The sequence below is a fragment of the Patagioenas fasciata genome, chromosome 1 (genome assembly GCF_037038585.1).
Source record: "Patagioenas fasciata isolate bPatFas1 chromosome 1, bPatFas1.hap1, whole genome shotgun sequence".
NCBI classification, from domain to species: Eukaryota; Metazoa; Chordata; class Aves; order Columbiformes; family Columbidae; genus Patagioenas; species Patagioenas fasciata.
Window position 1 is genome coordinate 58,897,826 of NC_092520.1, and position 18,745 is coordinate 58,916,570.

The 18,745-nt window shown below is 43.5% G+C and overlaps 1 protein-coding gene across 5 annotated transcripts; it reads left to right on the top strand.

Moving 5' to 3' along the window:
* The first annotated feature begins 8,563 nt into the window (after positions 1-8,563).
* TEX30 (testis expressed 30) lies at positions 8,564-16,889 on the top strand. Of its 5 annotated transcripts, none has more exons than XM_071807174.1 (6): positions 8,564-8,778; positions 10,694-10,924; positions 13,458-13,520; positions 13,885-14,047; positions 14,993-15,198; positions 16,388-16,889. In XM_071807174.1, the coding sequence occupies exons 1-6, from the start codon at positions 8,692-8,694 to the stop codon at positions 16,559-16,561; spliced, it is 924 nt and encodes a 307-aa protein (XP_071663275.1). In that variant the 5' UTR covers positions 8,564-8,691; the 3' UTR covers positions 16,562-16,889. The 5 variants fall into 5 exon arrangements, with proteins under 5 accessions (XP_071663275.1, XP_065685762.1, XP_071663269.1 ...); XM_071807168.1 differs by lacking the exon at positions 8,564-8,778 and adding an exon at positions 10,309-10,456; XM_065829690.2 differs by lacking the exon at positions 13,885-14,047 and having other exon boundaries at positions 8,575-8,778; positions 13,458-13,509.
* Positions 16,890-18,745: the final 1,856 nt, after the last annotated feature.

An 18,745-nucleotide genomic window follows, 5' to 3' on the forward strand; every position in this document is an offset into this window, starting at 1 on the left:
AACCACAGAGAGTAAATACCCCTTTGGAGCCTAAAACATTGCTGCTTTCAGTCCTTCCAATTAAACCACAAAACAAATAGCACCATAAATTCTATCTTGCAGATGATCTTTCTCTAGGTCCCCTTTTCACCACCCCTTTCATTAGCTCTGCCCCGTCCAGCACGCTGTAGTGCACAAGGCCAAAACCTCTTCGTGTGCACCAGCGCACGCTGGCACAGGCGCAATGCAGTTTGCCAAGCTGCCACCTTTTGCCTCCATCACCAAGTTGCCTCTTGACTCCAGGAGTGGTGTGCCTGATGTCACCGCTCAGACATCCTCAGCCTGATTTGCTGCCATTGGCAAAGATCAACGAATTCCCCATGGAAACAAGTCCTCCAACTTCTGAGTGTAATGTTACTATCCTTAGTGTTTTCCCAGAAGGCCAAAGTGTAATGAGCTTTTTTTTATTTTTGGTTGTTTTTCAGCTAATAGGGTTAATTGCAAAACAGACATGTGACAGACCTGTGATCTTAGATGCAATCTCCAAAGTAAACGACTTGGTTTTGCTTGTTGAAGTAACCAAGTGACCAAGGCAACGCTGCATGTCCCTAAGCTCAAAGGTTAAAACTGGGATGACCAGTCCCACATAAATAAATCGCGTAATTCTACAGGATCTTTGAAGTACTCACCGTAAGATGAAGTCCTGCGCTTCATCTTTCTTCTAAACTTATTTGTGTCATATAATCTATTGATTTATGAGTGCCGAGGAAAATAAGTGCCAAGCACGTCTGGGGCTAAAAGCTGTCACATGGACACCAGTTAATCTGTTGCCCCTGCAGCGTCTTGTGGAAGATTTTCCAACTGGCACTAAATGAGTTCCTGTAAAAAGCAGGCAGATTCTGTGACGGGCAACCCATAAATTCAAGTGGAGGTCAGGATACCTGACATCACTAACTTCACATAGCAAGAAGCTCACAGAAGAAATAGGTCAGGACATATTTAACGGCATATCAGAGAAGCTCTTACAATGTTCAACTTTATTTAAAATCTGGATTTTAAATGAGCCTCATGTACAATGTGAATGTTACTGCCTCTTGATTATCTACCAAAGGTCTTGGGAGTCTGGGGAGGTCCCTGCTGACTGGAAGCTAGTCAATGTTATTCCAGTCTACAAAAAGGGCATGAGGGAAGACCCAGGGAACTACAGACCTCTCAGTCTAACCTCAGTTCCTGGAAAAATTATGGCGATAATTATAATGGATACTATTGAAAGACATTTAAAGAACAATGTAACATCAGGGACAGTCAACACGAGTTCACAAAGGACAAGTCCTGTTTAACTAACTTGATATCCTTCTGTAATAAGGTCACCTGCCTCATGGATGAAAATAAGCCAGTGCACTAAGTGAAGAAGTGGCTGAAGGGCAGAGCTCAAAGGGTCGTAGTGAATGGGACTACATCTACATCTGGCTGGCAACCAGTCACCAGCAGAGTTCCTCAAGGGTCAATCTTAGGACCAGTTCTGTTCAATGTATTTATCAAGGGTTTGGATGTAGGAGTTGAATGCATCATGAGCAAGTCTGCTAATGATACCAAACTAGGAGGTGCTGTTGACTCTCTAGAGGGACAGGAGGCCTTGCAGGGGGCTCTAGATAGATTGGAGCATTGGGCTATGATTAATGGGATGAGATTTAACAAGTCCAAATGCCGGATTCTGCACCTAGGATGGAATAACCCTGGGTGCAAGTAATGATTGGTAGAGGACTGGCTGGAGAGCAGCGCTGCAGAAAGGGATCTGGGGTGCTGGTCAGCAGCAGCTCAGTATCAGCCTGGCAGCCAAGAAAGCAAACCCCACCCTGGGGTGCATCAAACACAGCATCACCAGCTGTTCAAAAGAGATGATTATCCCACTGTATTCAGTGTTGGTGCAGCCTCATCTCAAGTACGTGTGCAGTCCTGGGCCCCACCATTTAATAAGGATGTGAAGGTCCATAAATGTACCCAGAGGATGGCAAAGGAGTTGGTGAAAGGGCTGGAAGTCATGTCCTATAGGGAGTAGCTCAGAACTTGTGGCTTGTCTAGTTTGGAAAAAAGGAGGCTGAGGGGATAACCTCATGGCTCTCTACAGCTTCCTGAGGGGGGGGAAGTGGAGAGGGAGGCGCTGAGCTCTTTTCCCTGGTATCCAGTGACAGGATGTGTGGGAATGGTTCAAAGCTGGGAGGTTTAGTCTGGACATCAGGAAGCATTTCTTTACAAAGAGGGTGGTCAGACACTGGAACAGGCTTCCTAGAGAGGTGGTCGATGCCCCAAGCCTGTCAGTGTGTTAGAGGCATCTGAACAATGTAATTAACAATGTGTTTTAACTTCTCGTCAGCGCTGAAGTGGTCAGGTAGTTGAACTAGATGATCAATGTACACCCCTTCCAACTGAAATAGTCTATTAAACTATTCTGTTACATATGCCAATGCATGACAATGTGTAAGTTAAAAGAGGAAAATAAGGAGAAGCCAATAATTAGACCTTTCAGTTCAATTTCAGTTCCTAGGCACTTTTAAAGTAAATGGACTCTCTTGAATAGTCTCAAGAATGGATTTGCTAAGTTGCATCGAACCAAATTATTTTTCCTCCTATACCAGTGCAGCAGATTTTGTGAACAGCAGTAGATGTTGACTTTAGTAAACTTTGCTGCTGCTTCTGTCAAACTAGAGAATCCTAATATATATTAAACTTCCAACAGCAGACATGCAAAGCCAGAAAACCCTTCTCAGTGATGCAAGTGATATCCTATCGGAACAGAAGAATAAATCAAAGAGGGTTCCATGTGCTCCTTTCTGGAACTCACTATGTTTAGAAATATCTTGGATTACTGAGTAGATAATGTGCTTCTTAAATATACAGGTAATATGAGACTGAGAGGGATTGCTGAAATGCTTTGGAGAGTGGGGTTACAAGGCAAATGTCTGCATAAATGAAAGAAATTACCTGGAGGAATGATAACTGAGGAAGGTACGACAGACATTTGCAGAGTCTCAGGGTTACTCTGCAGTTGCTTGTGCTCTGACAGCTTCTGTACAAACAAAGAGCTTCATTTTCTAATTTGTGTGAATCTGTGTGAGTTAAAGAGAGGTGCAATGTCATTTTCTGCACCTTAGAATAAATCAGTCTGTTAATGGAAGTGGTAATGGCCTAGGAGCTTGCAACAAGATGCAAAATGAACTGAGTTCCCGTATTTAGGAGCTCTAACATGGTGTTTATAATTATAAATAGCAATAAACTCCAGATAAGTAACTCACTTGGATGACAGATGACATGAATGCAGAGGGTATCAGTTTTTTGGACTGAGAATTAAATGTTAAAGAGCCTCAGATCTTAACACAATGTTCACAATAAAGGTAATCCTAGCAGTGGCAATAACATTCTTTACCGTCCCTAACCAAGCTAATCCTCTGAAGAAGCAACTGACAGAAACACAGTGAAACTTCAAAGTGAAAACACACACGGAATTGAGTTCAGCATTCAAAGATTGTACGAACAAGCCAAAACTATTAATTCTTCCTTTCCAGCAGCGGGAGCAGAAAGGTTTGTTCCACTGGCTCCTGGCCAGGCCAGTTCACCATCAGCCAAGAGGAGAGAATAGCCGGAGCGACCTCCTGCCAGCAGTCCCCAGTGCAGTCCCAGCACACGCACGAATTGTAACAGCTGCCACTGGAAAACAACAGTGTTTGCATTAATTGAGAACAATGAGGGAATACAAAATCCCTAACAAAGACCCTGAGAAATGTATAGCATCTGAAAGTTGCCATCCAGAAGCACACGTTGTGATGACACCTTCCTTAATTAAAGTAAGGACCTTCCATTTAGCACAATTTCAAAGCCAGGAATGTTCCCAAAGAGTCTCGTGGAGTTCGAAAGGGAAAGTTTTTATACACTGCACATTTGTTAGCTGATGTCATCCATGCTCCCAGAGTTTGTGACCAAGACAATGCTGCAAAGGACACCAGTTCTCTGTACATGTCATAGTTTCATAAAAATCATTATCTAACAAATATGCATTACAGTAAGTGTGTTACTGTTGTATTACGGTGTGAATATGAATAGGGTAATTAACAATGGATGGATACAATGAGAAAGTTGAGATCACAGGAAAAATTAGAATAATAAAACAATGATATTGTTATTAATGCCAAGTGAATAAATCACCTAATAAATACATTTTGTCAGCCTGAATTACAGAATTACCAATAATAGGAATGGTTTCAGTTTGGCTGGAGTAATTCACCTTCTGACTAGCCTATGCTCCCAAGGGAAGTTACAGCCAAGACAGTTTCTGAACTTGCTGGTGGTTGACATCTGTCTCTGCAGAATGTTGGGCACACAGCACGGGCACGTGTTGCTGCGTATCCACGTGAATCCTCAGGAAAAGAAAAAATGTAGGGTCTTGGTCAAAAGCCGAGTTTCTAATTTGGAGAGAGAACTGAACTTTTGAAACAAGTATGTATATCTCCAGCCTAAAACAAAGAAACCAACGAATCCCTTTGTGATGGTCTTTTATTAAGAAGCTTGAGAAAAGACAAACATGGTCTGTTTCTCATCCCCACATACCCTTCAGTCTTTAGTTATTTTGCACTGAAATACAGTAAAAATCCTCATACTTTTTTATACTTTTGTAATTATTTTTATACATTATAACAAATCTATTCTGACACATCATTTGTGGGAAAGGCCACAGAATCACAGAATCTTAGGGACTGAAAGGGACCTTGAAAGATCATCTAGTCCAATCCCCCTCACTGAACAGGAACACCTAGATGGGGCTACACAGGAATGCGTCCAGGTGGGTTTTGAATGTCTCCAAAAAGGGAAACTCCACAACCTCCCTGGGCAGCCTGTTCCACTCTACTGTGAAGAAGTTTCCTCTCATATTTAAGTGGAACCTCCTGTGTTCCAGTTCGTACCCATTGGCCCTTGTCCTATCATTGGTTGTCATCGAGAAGAGCCTGGCTCCATCCTCGTAACACTCACCCTTTATGTATTTATAAACATTAATGAGGTCACCCCTCAGTCTCTTCCGAACTAAAGAGACCCAGCTCCCTCAGCCTTTCCTCGTAAGGGAGTGTGGAGGATGAACAGAGGACTCTGGCAGGGCACAGATCAAAGACCATTATTTACACAAACTTCTATGCTTTATAGCTCTTTCTGCTATCCACGCGCTATCAGCACTATGCTGATAGGCTAAAGCCTTGTAATCATGCGTATTCTTCTATCACTGTATTGCTTAAAGTCCTTTGTTTACGCAGTGCTGCAGCTCTGGAACCACATCCTGTTTCTTGCTGTTGCTTTCTCAAAACTTGCTCATTCTGCTTCTCAAGGGCACAGGCCTGTCTCATCAAGGTCAAACCCTTCCTCATATCCTATAAGGGAGATGCTCCACTCCCTTAATCATCTTTGATGCTCTGTGCTGGACTCTCTCCAGCAGTTCCCTGTCCTTCCTGAACTGAGGGGCCCAGAACTGGACACAATATTCCAGATGGGGTCTCACCAGGGCAGAGTAGAGGGGGAGGAGAACCTCTCTCGAGCTACTAACCACCCCCCTTCTAATACACCCCAAGATGCCATTGGCCTTCTTGGCCATAAGGGTACAGTGCTGGCTCATGGTCATCCTGCTGTCCACCAAATCCCATCTGTTGTTCCTATTGCGTATAATCCTAAGTCTCTGATACGAAAAGCTTTATTTATAATACAAGAAAAAGAACAGGGATTGTCTGATGTGCTACTGAAAGTTAACAGGTCCCAAGTTTAGATTGGGGATAACGTCATTCTTTGATAAACAGCCAGTGTTTCTTCAAACCTAGCTGTCTGTGGCACATCAAACCTGTCAGACATGTTTACAGCAGTGCATAGGTTATTATAACACACAACATATGTTCTCACTAAGACACGTCAGATCACATACCTGTCATAATTTTCATATTTGATGACAAATTTAGATTATTATGCACTATATAGTGTTTTCAGAATAAACTTTCTATTTCCAGAAGTGATGTAAGGTTGAAGTTATAAAATTATGACATGCATCTACAAAACCATGTTTTCTTATATGTTTATAACATTACTTCGGAAGTTCAGAAAATACTCATAATCAGGATTTTCAGAAGTGGGAACTTAGACTCTTAATTCATATTTAAGCATGTAAAGGAAAGCATTATGATTTTCAGTGACTCCTGGCAGCAAATACTTCTGGATTTCCAAAGCTATTCAGCACACTTCAAAATCAACCAGAATCTACTTAAAAGTCCTTCTAAACCCCGGAACAAAAAATACACCCATGACTTCGAATCTAATACATGTATTTATATCTAAAGTTCCTGACCTTTGGCATATTAGCAATACTTGGGCCACTGGAAAGGACTGTTGTCTTCCAGAAGTAAAACTATTGCAGAAAAAGCATGGCAAAAATAGACTGGTCTGACCGTGTTCCCATGGACCAGGGCATTAAAGAACGACAGAGTCTCTCCTTCCTCTGCAAATTCACATGTTCATGTGCATTGCTTAGGACTATACCAGTTCTTAGCCAGCCTCCCTTGAATGCTGTGCTTATGTAGACTTTTAAGTACTGAAAGGAGATCTGGGCTAAGAAAATAAACAGAGAAAATAGAAAGTACACTGGTGGCAGCTTGCTGTATGCAGAAAGCATAATAAAATAGTTTTCTAGTGGCAGGGGGTTACAAATGGATAGATTTAATAGGATGCACATTCCACGAGGACTGCTCTGGAAACAGCAGGTGAATAACCAAATGCAGGTGAAGAGGGAGGAAAAATTTAAAAAGAGAAACTGCAAAAATCAGACCAAGAAAGAAGAAAACCACCACCAAAAATAGAAACTATACCAGAGCACATAAGCGTCCATCAAGTATAGGAAAGAAAGCAATGAAGAAGGAAAAAGTAAGAAAACTAATACAAAGTTTTCCTTAACTCTTCTTCCTTTGTTCTGAATTGAGATTGAGGCTGAGGCTGCCAACTGCTTCAGGATAACAGATCTTCTCAGTTCCCTTTTGCCAAGTATCTCCTTTATAAAGCCTTTGTTGGTGTTAGGTATTAATTGGAATGGTGTGATCTGCACCCAAGGCAAGTAAATCTGGCATCAAACTGCAGCAATTTCTTTGCCCTGGTCTTCTGGGCTCCCTGAATGTGGCTCAAGGAGCAGTTGCCTCAACACCATCTGCAGCTCAGCTCCCAGTGAAAGGCATACAACACGTGCAGGCTGTGCTGGTGGCTTTCATTCAACTTTACATTTCTGCATCTCGCTTTAGTCTGACATTTTTTTAGGCAAGGTAGACACTGAGACAAATAAACCTCCCTGTCTTTTTCAGCTTGATTACAGCTGAACTTCTCCGGTTCTGTCCTTAACACGTTTTACGATAACAATGCCTGGGCTGGGAAATTGCCTGTGAGGCCAGCATACCTTGACGGCACGGGTGGTCACTGAGATACATCCAAGCTGCCCTGCTGGGTTCACTTCTCATGGGGCTGCAATATTTGGATCCCAGTGTTTGACAACACCCAGCACAGCAAAGGCAAGACACTCAGAGCACAGGTCAGAGCACACTTAATTTCCAGCAGATAAATATGTGAAAAACAAAGCTCCACTCAGTGATGGCATCTTCAGTCCACTAAATAATAGGGTCTCCTAATTTATATGTTTTATACACTGATAATGGAAGAAAACATTATCTCTGGCTAAACACCTTGCCATAGATAATTTTAGAAATGTTTTTTTACGTATCTGGGAAATACTCAATACATAAATATCGCAAAGCATTGTTGTAAAATACCGGTGCTCCCTTCCATCAGTTAAAGGCTGCTTTTACGAACACACTATTTTTTTTTGTATTATTATTATGCAATAAAGCACAGCCTAGGGGACAACTCTATGTTAGTACTTAAAACATTAGCCATGTAGTCTGTCTCTCCTGTCTGTGAATGCTGTGTAGCTCATGTGCTGACAGCTGCCAGAAAAACCACTTGATGCCACTCTAGGGACCCAACACACAGTAAGGATCACATCCGTGTTCCTTGAAGTCAGTGAGAACACGATTTTCTGAGCAAGTGCAAAGTAATTGTCTTTATTTCTTCCATATTATCACTAGCTGTCTATTTTCCACTTGCGGGTAAGAAGTATTTATGCGGATTGGCGTGAACTCTCCAAACCGCGTAACTCAGATGCAATTAATCCAGCAAATTAACAACGATCACTTTTTAAATTCCCTCTCTAGTCACTGTAAGACATGTTCCTTCTTGACAGACCAACACATTTATAAAAGCACAGTTCCTAGCCCCTGAGGCCCACACGATGTGCACAGAGTCACCCCGGTGACTGTGGCGCTGTCGCTTCGCTGCAGGCACCGACCCGCTGCCCGACGGGCCCCAAGCGCTGCGGGGTCTCCCCACGCCCATTCAAGGATCGCCTCCCGCCGCTCCCCGCAACATGCCTCAACCCGATCCCCGTTCAAAATTCCCTTCAGCGCAGCCCCCGCCTGCAGCCAACACCTGCCCGCCCCGGGGCTTGTGGCTGCCGCCTCCACACGGGCCCCCGTCCGCCATTATATTTCCTCACAGGCGCAGGCCGGCTCTTCACCCTTCAGAGCGGGGCCTTGCACACCTCTGGGCCAATCAGACACGGCGGCAGCCACCCACCTGGGGAAGCCCCCTGAAATGGCGGGGTGCTATTGGACACGAGGGTTGTCATCCGCGGGACGTGACGGGGGCGCTGCCAGGAGCGGGATGAGCGGGCCGGCAGAGGTATGGCTGCTGCCGTTAGCGCTACTCCCGGCGCCCAGCCAGCCCGGGGAGGGCTGAAACCAGCCGCCCGTGGAGGAGGCTGGCGGTTCAGGGTGTTTGTCAGGACGGGAGGCGGGCTGCCCTCCTCGGCCGCAGCCTGCCGAGGGGTCCGTGAAGCCCCGAGCCGGGGGCGGGTTTTGCGGCCTGGCGGGCCCGGTCGCCCTGTGGGGTCACCGGCCTTTGAGGCCGCCCCGGGCTGCGCTGGAGGGGCCGCAGCGCTTGGCCTTACCCAGCAGCTGCGGCTGCAGGCGGCCCAGCCTCCCGTGGGGGTTCATGTGCCTGTTTTGCCTTCGAATGTGTCAGGTCCTGCACCAGCTGCCATCCCGTTAGGAGCCTCTGTAGCCAGGGCTGGGTGTGCAGCCGCTGCTGCCTTCCTAGGAGGGGTGTAAAATTGAGGGAGTGTAGTATTTCCATCTTGATTGAAGAGAAGCTTCTAAATTAATGTATACTATGACTGAGTTACAAACGATGTACCCGTCATTAGCCAGTTGACGTGGTAAATGCTTTCTGACCACCTGCAAACAAGGGGATATTTTTCAAGTTTTAGAACCTTCTGCATGACAAGAGTGAGACAGAAGATTAAGTGATACATTGTTTAGAAGCAGAGTGCTTAGCTTATATTTAACTAATAATTAATAGATGTAAGTAAGAAACTAATTAATTATAACTAACTTCATCAATTATTTGTTAGTATAGATGTGTGTTCAAAATTTCCAAAAATCGTAATGAATATGAAGTAATTGTGTGAATATAAGCAATGCAAGACCATCCAGTCACTGGAGCACTTATGGAGAATAATTCCCAGTGTTCCCCAGTGCTGTCAATAAAGAATACCTGCTTGATAGAATAATTGACTCTGCTGTTAAGTTTATTTCTTTGTTTAATGATCTTAGTGTAGGCATGTATATATAAATTAATCCAAGTGATTAGATGGGTCCAGTTACTCGTCTGTTGTTTATACCTTCAATGAAAAGGTCCCAGGTGGCACAGTAGCTGATTGTGGGATGTTGTCTCCAGCTGGGTACTTCAGCTGCATAAACGAGAGAAATACAGGCCATAAAGACACAGCCCAGCAAATGTTTCTGAATTAGACAGCAGTAACCACTCAGCGGAGGAGCAGCCGGCATAAAGTCAAAAACTGAACTTCCCCAGGGACAGGAGAGTGACATCACAGGCTCAGACAAAGCCAGCATTGGGCTGGCAGAGGACCTCCAGATGTGACAGACCTCTGGAGGAGCTGAATGAGACACAAGATCAGCTGATGTTGAGCTGAGTGAAAGGGGACTGGACAACACATGTGCCCCTGTACATGCTGAAGCTTCTGAAAGCAAGAAGGAAAACACCCAGGGGATGGGATGAAATACTATTTCATGCCACAGCTGCCTCTCAAAGGCTCTTTTTGGCAGTGGTCCTACACAGACACTGTGCAGGGAAGAAGGAGGTTGTTGGTGGTGTCATGAGGCTGCCACCTTTACAGCCTCGGCCCAGCTGAAATGGGTGGAGGATGCCAGAGGATGGCAGTCAGATGTGTGGGGCAGCCGGCAGCCACGTCTATGTGGCAGAGATGTGCAGAAGCCTGACAGCCAGAACTGCTGCTGCTTCATTTTCTAATGGAGAAAATAAGGAATGGAGTAATGAGGTGACTTGCCCATTATTGCATAGAAAACCTTTGAGTCAGGGATAGAGTTACTTGTTAATACTCTTAAAGATAAGGAGTAAAAGTGGACTTGAAATTTTGGTTTCTTTCTAAATTGTCTGATTTTTCTTCAGCATAATAGGGGACCGAGAACATGCTTTCTTTTTGGTGGTGGTGGTGGTTTTTTTTTTGTGTGGGTTATTGTTATTGTTATTATATTGGGTTTTGTTTCATTTCTAGGTTAAAGTGACAATACCTTTTGGAAACAAGTATCTTGATGCTATCTTTTCTGTCCCAGAGAAGAAACCAACATGTGGAGTGATTCTTACCCATGGAGCTGGAGGAGATATGAATTTCCCTCACTTAGTGTCTTTGGCAACCTATCTTGCATCCCGTGGAGTTCTCTGCCTGCGGTTTACTTGTAAAGGCCTCAACATTGCTTATAGGACTAAGGCCTTCAAAACAGTTGTGGTAAGAAGTGACCGAATTCTGCCAAAGCTTAGATCCATGTGTGTCATCCTATGGATTTCTTAAATTATGACCAGAGATTAGTCAAGCAACAGTGAGAAAATAGAAGTGATAGTTAGCTAAATGGAGCACTGTCTGTGAACAGAAACAGCAGGAACAATATTTTTATGGGCAGTAGCTGGAACAGCTGCAGCAAGTATGTGAATTGAGTATTTCTCAAGCAAGCTTGAGAAGAGGATGTGAAGAAAGGAAGGTTGTTTTGTGGGAAAACTTACAGCTTGAAAAAATGAAAGTATTTAGACTGGAAAGAAGAGGTAGGTGTTCTGGGAGGGTTGGTGAAAGGAGGGAGATTAAGGGATACAGCTTTGGGAGTGGTTTTGAGAGTAAAGAAGCTGACCTGGGAATTGTGCTGGGTCTCTGAGAGTTGGCAGCTGGGACAAAAAGACTTGGGGGAAAGAGAAGGGGCCTCTGGGTCACAGGATGAGTTGAAGAAAAAGAGACTGGGAGTAGCATATGAGAGCACTAGAACCTAAATAGTCATTGATTTCAAAATCAGTTTAAACTGTTATATGCAGGTATTGATCTCTTTCTGCTGCTGCTACAGTATTTAAGATGTTCTCATGTACCTAGGTTTTGTTAAAATGAACAACCTTTTGTTATAATAGAATCAATTTAGAAAGGAGGAGGTGTGGTCTAGACAGTAGAGTACTGAGGTGGGCTGCAAACTGGCCTAAGGAGAGAAGCCAGAGAGTGGTAGTCAATGGTGCGGAGTTCTAGTTGGAGGCCAGTATCTAGTGGAGTGCCTCAGGGGTCAGTACTGGGGCCAGTATTATTCAATATGTTCATTAACGATTTGGACGAGAGAATTGAGTGTGCTATCAGCAAGTTTGCTGATGCCACTAAGGTGGGAGGAGTGGCTGACACGCCAGAAGGCTGTGCTGCCATCCAGCAGGACCTGGACAGGCTGGAGAGTTGGGCGGGGAATAACCTGATGAAATTTAACAAGGGAAAGTGTAGAGTCCTGCATCTGGGCAGGAACAACCCCAGGGTCCAGTATAGGTTGGGGAATTACATATTAGAGAGCAGTGTAGGGGAAAGGGACCTGGGGGTCCTGGTGGACAACAGGATGACCATGAGCCAGCACTGTGCCCTTGTGGCCAGGAAGGCCAATGGCATCCTGGGGTGTATTAGAAGGGGGATGTTCAGTAGATCGAGAGAGGTCCTCCTTCCCCTCTACTCCGCCCTGGTGGGACCCCATCTGGAATATTGTGTCCAGTTCTGGGCCCCTCAGTTCGAGAAGGACAGGGAACTGCTGGAGAGGGTCCAGCGTAGGGCAACAAAGATGATTAAGGGAGTGGAGCACCTCCCTTCTGAAGAAAGGCTGAGGGAGCTGGGGCTCTTTAGTTTGGAGGAGACTGAGGGGTGACCTTAGTAATGTTTATAAATATATAAAGGGTGAGTGCCATGAGGATGGAGCAAGGCTCTTCTCAGTGGCAAACAATGCTAGAACAAGGGGTAATGGGATCAAGCTGGAACACAAGAGGTTCCACTTAAATTTGAGAAAAAACTTCTTCTCAGTGAGGGTGCCAGAGCACTGGAACAGGCTGCCCAGGGAGGTTGTGGAATCTCCTACTCTGGAGACATTCAAGACCCACCTGGACATGTTCCTGTGCGACCTCACCTAGGCGTTCCTGCTCCAGCAGGGGATTGGACTAGATGGTCTTTTGAGGTCCCTTCCAATCCCAAACATACTGTGATACTGTGTAGGAAGGAGTGGAAATTTTCTCCTGATTATATAGCTACTTTTACTGGGGCATGGGAAGGTAGCTTGAGCTCTTTGCATTAAGCATCAGAAATTTCATAGGGGACTCAAGTCCAGTTCTGAAGGAATTAATTTGTATTATGTCATTTTGATTATATGTACATTAATTTGAAGTTAGACTTTGCGAGCTTTAATGTGGATCTGTTCTTTCTTTTTTGAAGCAGCACAGTGTTGTTAGTGAACTTATATTAATATGCTGCTGTATAAAGGTAATTCAAAGACCTCTGTGAAGATAGCATCTGATTAGTTACCTTCTAAAAACTGAAAAATCTGTTGCTGAATTATATCTTTTCTGTCAGACATAACTATTTGTGTCTTATACTTCTCATTGGAAGTATGGGACCTCAGGGAAGCGCATTTTTGCTGACTTATTTTGCCTTTTGATGTGCTAAGAGTGTGCATGCAGTCTCTTACTGTAAGTTGATAGACAGTAATAATTTATGTTTTGGTAACTTGATAGGGCATCTGATATTTTAGACTTGCTGAAATCTAATTTGAAGTTGCTTATGTTTATTATGTTGTTGCTGGAAAATGTTATGAACTCACTTCTGTCAAAAAACAAGAGAGCACCTTGTATGTATCTGTTCTTTGTTAAATCTGCAGTGCTGAAAGAGCTTCCCATTTTGTATTTCGTAGCTACCAGCAAAAAAGTTCCCGATCTCTCAGCTGTCTTAATTCTGACTTGTAATGTTAATGTTTATCTTATTTCTTTAGGAATACTTAAAGCTTTCTGATGATTATAAACTTTCGAGTGTCTTCCTTGCAGGTATTGTTTCAGTATGTATGATTTTCTCTTTATACTGCCTCTAATTATACCAATCTGTAATTACTCCATTTTTGAAGTCTGTCCCACTTTGGTAAGAAGTGAGTGAACAGATGTGCACGACAGGTTCCAGGTTGAGGTGGGCACTAAAAGCTTGCTGTCTAACATGGGAACAAGCTGAATAAAATCGCCCTCGTCAGTGTTGCCTAGGGAAAACAATTCAGCAGTTGGATGCTTTATGGCCTTAGTTAATTAATTAGAAGTCTGCAGACTGCCATGGGAGCATAGGTGCCAGACCCCCTTACAGATTTCCATTGGGGTGTCTGAAGGTGACCAGCCCTGTGCTGGTGGTGGTTTTGCAGCTCAGCTTTCTTGCAGCTGGCTGGGGCAGCTACCACTTCTCATGTCGCAAATGGAGACACCCAGCCTGGCGCTTTCACTGGATTCTCTTGGGAACATGGCTGTCTAGACCTAGTCCTCGTGATGCCACAGATCTTGCTCCAGAAGGAGGAAGGGCAGAGCAATAGACCATGTTTTTCAGGTACTTTGGGGAAAAAAAATCCTTGTCACTTGTAAGTGACAGGGTGCAAATTCTGTGATGATCCATGTGTGCTTTTTAACTGCAGGTCGTGAAAAATTCTGGTTACTGGTAAATGGAAAACCATTTTCCCCAAGCAGATTTTGGTAAATAAAGCCTAGTGGCAGATAGAAAATTGGTTATATTATGTGAATAAGGGAAGTAGATGGCTGTGATGAGGAATAACTTGATCTGGGAAACCCTGAATGTTCTCTGACTAAGCGAAACGAAATCTGTGCTGATGCAAGTTAATCCCACTGGAATCAGCCACTTCCAACACTCAATTACAGAGCATTGTCAGCTCATATGCCTCTTTGAGGAGGTATTTTGATATCCCCTTGCTATTACTGACTGACCTCAATGCTACAAGTTCACGCTTTATTTGTTTTTTTCATTTTCCCCTTCTGCTTTTAGGCTGAAGTTTGAAGTGTGTGTAAACACTTGCTGGATTCGTTTGGGGAGTAAGGAGCGTAAAATTTTGGTTTTAATTTGAGCAGATTTAGGTTGCATGGGAAAAAGGTACAAGATAATAGCATTGCTATCTGGAATTTCAAGTGTCTGGAGCATAGGACCTGTCCCTCTCTTCCCCTGCTCCCAGGATGGGCTTTTCCTTCCAGTATTGCAAAGGATCCATTATCATTTTTATATGTATATACATATATGTATTTTTTTTTTAGTGGGGATGTGAAATCGTAATATAACCAGACAAATATTTTAGCAGAAAATGTTGAAATTAGGATTAATATTTTTCACAGAGTAAGTGAATAAAAATATCCCTGGCATTTTGTACTACTGCTACACTGAAATACGCTCAGTTGGATTGTTTTTAGGAGTTGTTTCCTCAAACAGAATGTAGATGAAGTGACAGCAGATACACTTTTTTTTCCTTTATTTTAACATGGGAGAAAGGCCGTTCCATGGGCTCACGAGCTGCTGCCTCTGTGATACACCAGCTTAGCCTGGAGGATGATGATGACTTTATTCAAGGTCTAGTATGTTTATCTTACCCACTGCATCGACCAAAACTTCAGTCCAAGCTCCGGGATGAAGATTTATTGTTTATCAGGTGTCCGGTGCTGTTTGTCTCAGGATCAGCAGATGAGATGTGTGAAAAAGTGAGTACCCCTGTAAATCCTGCTATGAAGGGGCAGTATGGGGGAATCGGAATTCCAAGTCTGAGTGACACCTGGACTGATATACACAGCTGTGACTTTGATTAATAGCCTTCTCTAAGATATATATATATATCTAACTTCTGAAGGAAGCCTTGGGTAGAAAACTTCATTGGACATAAGGAAGCCTGGGGGTACTTGCTTTTGCTGCTTAAAACTTCTGGATTGTGCTTGATCATCCGCTTTAGCAAATTGATCTTCGGGCCACTAAAATACTGCTGATGTAAATGTTTTGTCTTTTTTGATAAGACTGTACAAATTAAAAGTGTCCTATGGAAGGAACGAGTTATTTGCTATTCTGTTTTAACCATTTCAAGTTACAAAACAAATACTGTGCTGTGCTATCAGTTTCATGTTTGGCACATTTTCATGACTAATTCTAGCAAAGCAGCTCTACCCACAAGTCAGACTTCTGTGGCAGTGATATTTTTGTAGAGATAAAGAGCAGGTGTGCAGAGATGAGAATATGGCAGTTTTCTGTGTTGTTTTCTTGCAAATAAGTATCTGTTTTTCGTGAACAGTTTAGATTGAATTTGGGACTGTGTGCAATTAGCATTTTCCATGCTTGGACAGTTTCTAAGGAGTCATAATGATTTCATGAGGAGTCACCACCAAAGTCAGCCAGGCTGGCAACCAGCACAGCCTTGGGGTGCCCTCTTAATGGGGGAATCGTTAAGACTTTTTGAGCTGGTGCTTAGATCTGTTTGCTGAGAAAGTGGAAGGTAATCAAAGCCTGTCTCTAGGGAATTATTAATACATTGCTACTCTGCCACTGTAGCCAAATCTGACTTGCGAAGTTCTGTGATTTTATTACTAGCACTATCCTCTGGCAATAAAAGTGGATTCCTTCATCAGCGTGGGGAAGGAGCCTGCACAGGCTTGTGACCTTTGCAGGTTTTGAAGTTCTAATTTTCTGTTGTTCTGTGTTGGAGTGAGGGCTAACCTTTGAGCAAATGCCATCACTGAGCACAGTATCATCACATCTTTTCCATCAGCGTGTTTTTAATGTGCACGCAGATCAGTTTTAAGAGCTTCCCATTATGTGTTGCACAGGCAAAACGAGAGACATCTATGAGTTGCACAGTTTGTAGCAGCTCATTCTCTAACTTTTTCATCCTTATTTTCTCTGTAGCAACTGCTGGAAGGTGTGGCAAGCAAAATGAAAGCCCCTAAAAAGATCCACTGGATTGATAAAGCAAACCATGGGATGGCCGTCAAAGGAAGAGCAACAGATGATGTCATGGAAGAAATAAATGCACAAGTTTTTTCTTGGCTTAGAGAGAATGTTGAACTGGAGCACGAATGATTTGCTGTGTTTAAGTAGTATCTTCATGTAGCTTTTCCTAAATGTAAATTGGAGTCTGTTATTTCTGAAAAGGGTATTTTCAGAGGCGTAAGTGTAAATGCAAGTAAAACTTTTTTGTGTGTGAATGAAAAAAAAGTTATGCAAAACAATAAAGAACTTTTTAAAGGAGGGACAAAAAATGTACCAAGTATCTAATATCACGGCAGCATTGTTCTCTGTATTTCTGTGCACGTAACTGAACAACATTTTGTGTTCTACATTAACAAGTAAATGCTGTTGACTGATTATTTCAAGTAATACAGTGGAAAGAATCTGTTTTGATGGCAAACCTTTAGATGCATCTCATTTTTGACTATATTACTGATTCTATACTTGTTTGAAATTAAAAACTCATGATTTGTAGAATTCTGCAGGCGCATCCGCTGCAGCTGGCTGGCACGGGGCGCTACTCCACCTTAGTGCTGTGCTCTGGCACTCCACTGTACTTCACAACCTGTGACACAGGTAGAGGAATCCTTCATCATTTACAATGTCACTTCCCTAAGGAGCCAGAATCTTGGTTTGTGTGGGGAAGAGGAGGAGGAGGGAAATGGGCATGTGCTAATGGAAGCAGGGCTGTGCATCAGGAGCAAAGAACACAGAACCATAGAATAATTTAGGTTGGAAAAGACCTTTAAGATCATCAGGTCCAACTGTTAACCTAACACTGCCAAGTCCACCTCTAAACCATGTCACTAAGAACCTCATCTATGCCTCTTTTAAACACCGTCAGGGATGGTGACTCCACCACTTCCCTGGGCAGCCTGTTCAAGTGCTTGACAACTCTTTCCATGAAGAATTTTTTCCTAATATCCAATCTAAACCTCCCCTGGTGCAACTTGAGGCCATTTCCTCTTGTCCTGTCACTTGCTACTTCGGAGAAGAGACCAACCGCCTCCTTGCTACAACCTCCTTTCAGGTAGCTGGAAACAGCAATAAGGTCTCCCCTGAGCTTTCTCTTCTCCAGGCTAAACAGCCCCAGTTCTCTCAGCTGCTCCTCATCAGGCTTATGCTCCAGACCCTTCACCAGGATGGATCACAGTTCTGAAAAGTCACCCTCCAGCAGCTTCCCTTGTGTGAAGGGCTGGCCACACGGGCCCTTTGGGGAGATGGGCATGGACTGTTGAATAAAAACTGATAGTAGACAAATTATGTTTGTACCAGTGGAGGAACTCCTGGGGGAGCAAGCAGTTCTGCCTCTGATGTGACACATTGCACAAGGCTCCTGTCAGGAAGACCCCAAAGAGGCATGTGGGGGTCTGGGCCTCATTACCCATTTGTGGGAGGAATTTGGGTCTTCAGCTGAGCTCTGCCATTGCAGGGTGGATAAAGCACTGTGTGAGCTTGCAGCTGTAGACTTCTCTGTTATGGGTTATGGGTAACCTGTGAGTATAACCAAAGGTAAGAGCAATATAATAATGGCTTTCAGCCAAGCCAATAGCAAGTAACAGCTGAATGATGACCCCCCGAGATGAAATAGCTGGTCGATCCTGAGAAGTGCTTCTGGGCACTGTCTCTTGAGACGGTGGTCTTATCTCCATGACCAATAGTCCCCCTGAAAACTGCTTTGCTCATTCTGCATCTTATGGCTTGCAGGTTGCTGAAGGTGAGCTGGCAGCTTTGGCTGGATGTTGGTCTTGGGAGGAGCTGTTGCATTTGACAATGCTGAGCTGCCTAAACATACGGTGAGTCAGTGCTAGAGAGCTGGGACAATGTCTATGGTGCTTTGGCCAGGTGCTGAGATCGGACAGCTGCATTTTGGTGCTGTATCATATATATTAAAAAAATCTATTCATGACTGTAGGTTAGTATATTTAAATTATATATACTGTTTACCACAATCAAACAAGCTATTCCTTAGGTGTGCTTTTACTATACTAAAAAATAATAGGCATGCAAAATTTAAAAATGTTAATCAGATAGATACAATATCATTCCACTGTTTCTCACAAGGTGCTTCAAGAATGCTGATCTCCCAGCAGTAATGTTGTTGAATAAGCACAGCACACATCTAAGTGTTTGCTAAGAAGACAGCTGTATGGATTTTTAAACTTGCTGGATGTGTTACAGATAAAAGAAATCCTCACTTTAGACTGGAAACATTTGCATTAACTTTAGAATTTGATAAATTTAGACCTGACTTTA

Excerpts from the sequence above, each read along its gene's own strand:
- TEX30 (XM_071807168.1), top strand. The coding sequence starts at position 10,322 with ATGCCAGAGGATGGCAGTCAGATGTGTGGGGCAGCCGGCAGCCACGTC. Across the intron at positions 10,457-10,693 it reads ATAAGGAATGGAGTAATGAG|GTTAAAGTGACAATACCTTT; the intron begins GTGACTTGCCCA and ends TTTCATTTCTAG. Across the intron at positions 10,925-13,457 it reads AGGCCTTCAAAACAGTTGTG|GAATACTTAAAGCTTTCTGA; the intron begins GTAAGAAGTGAC and ends TTATTTCTTTAG.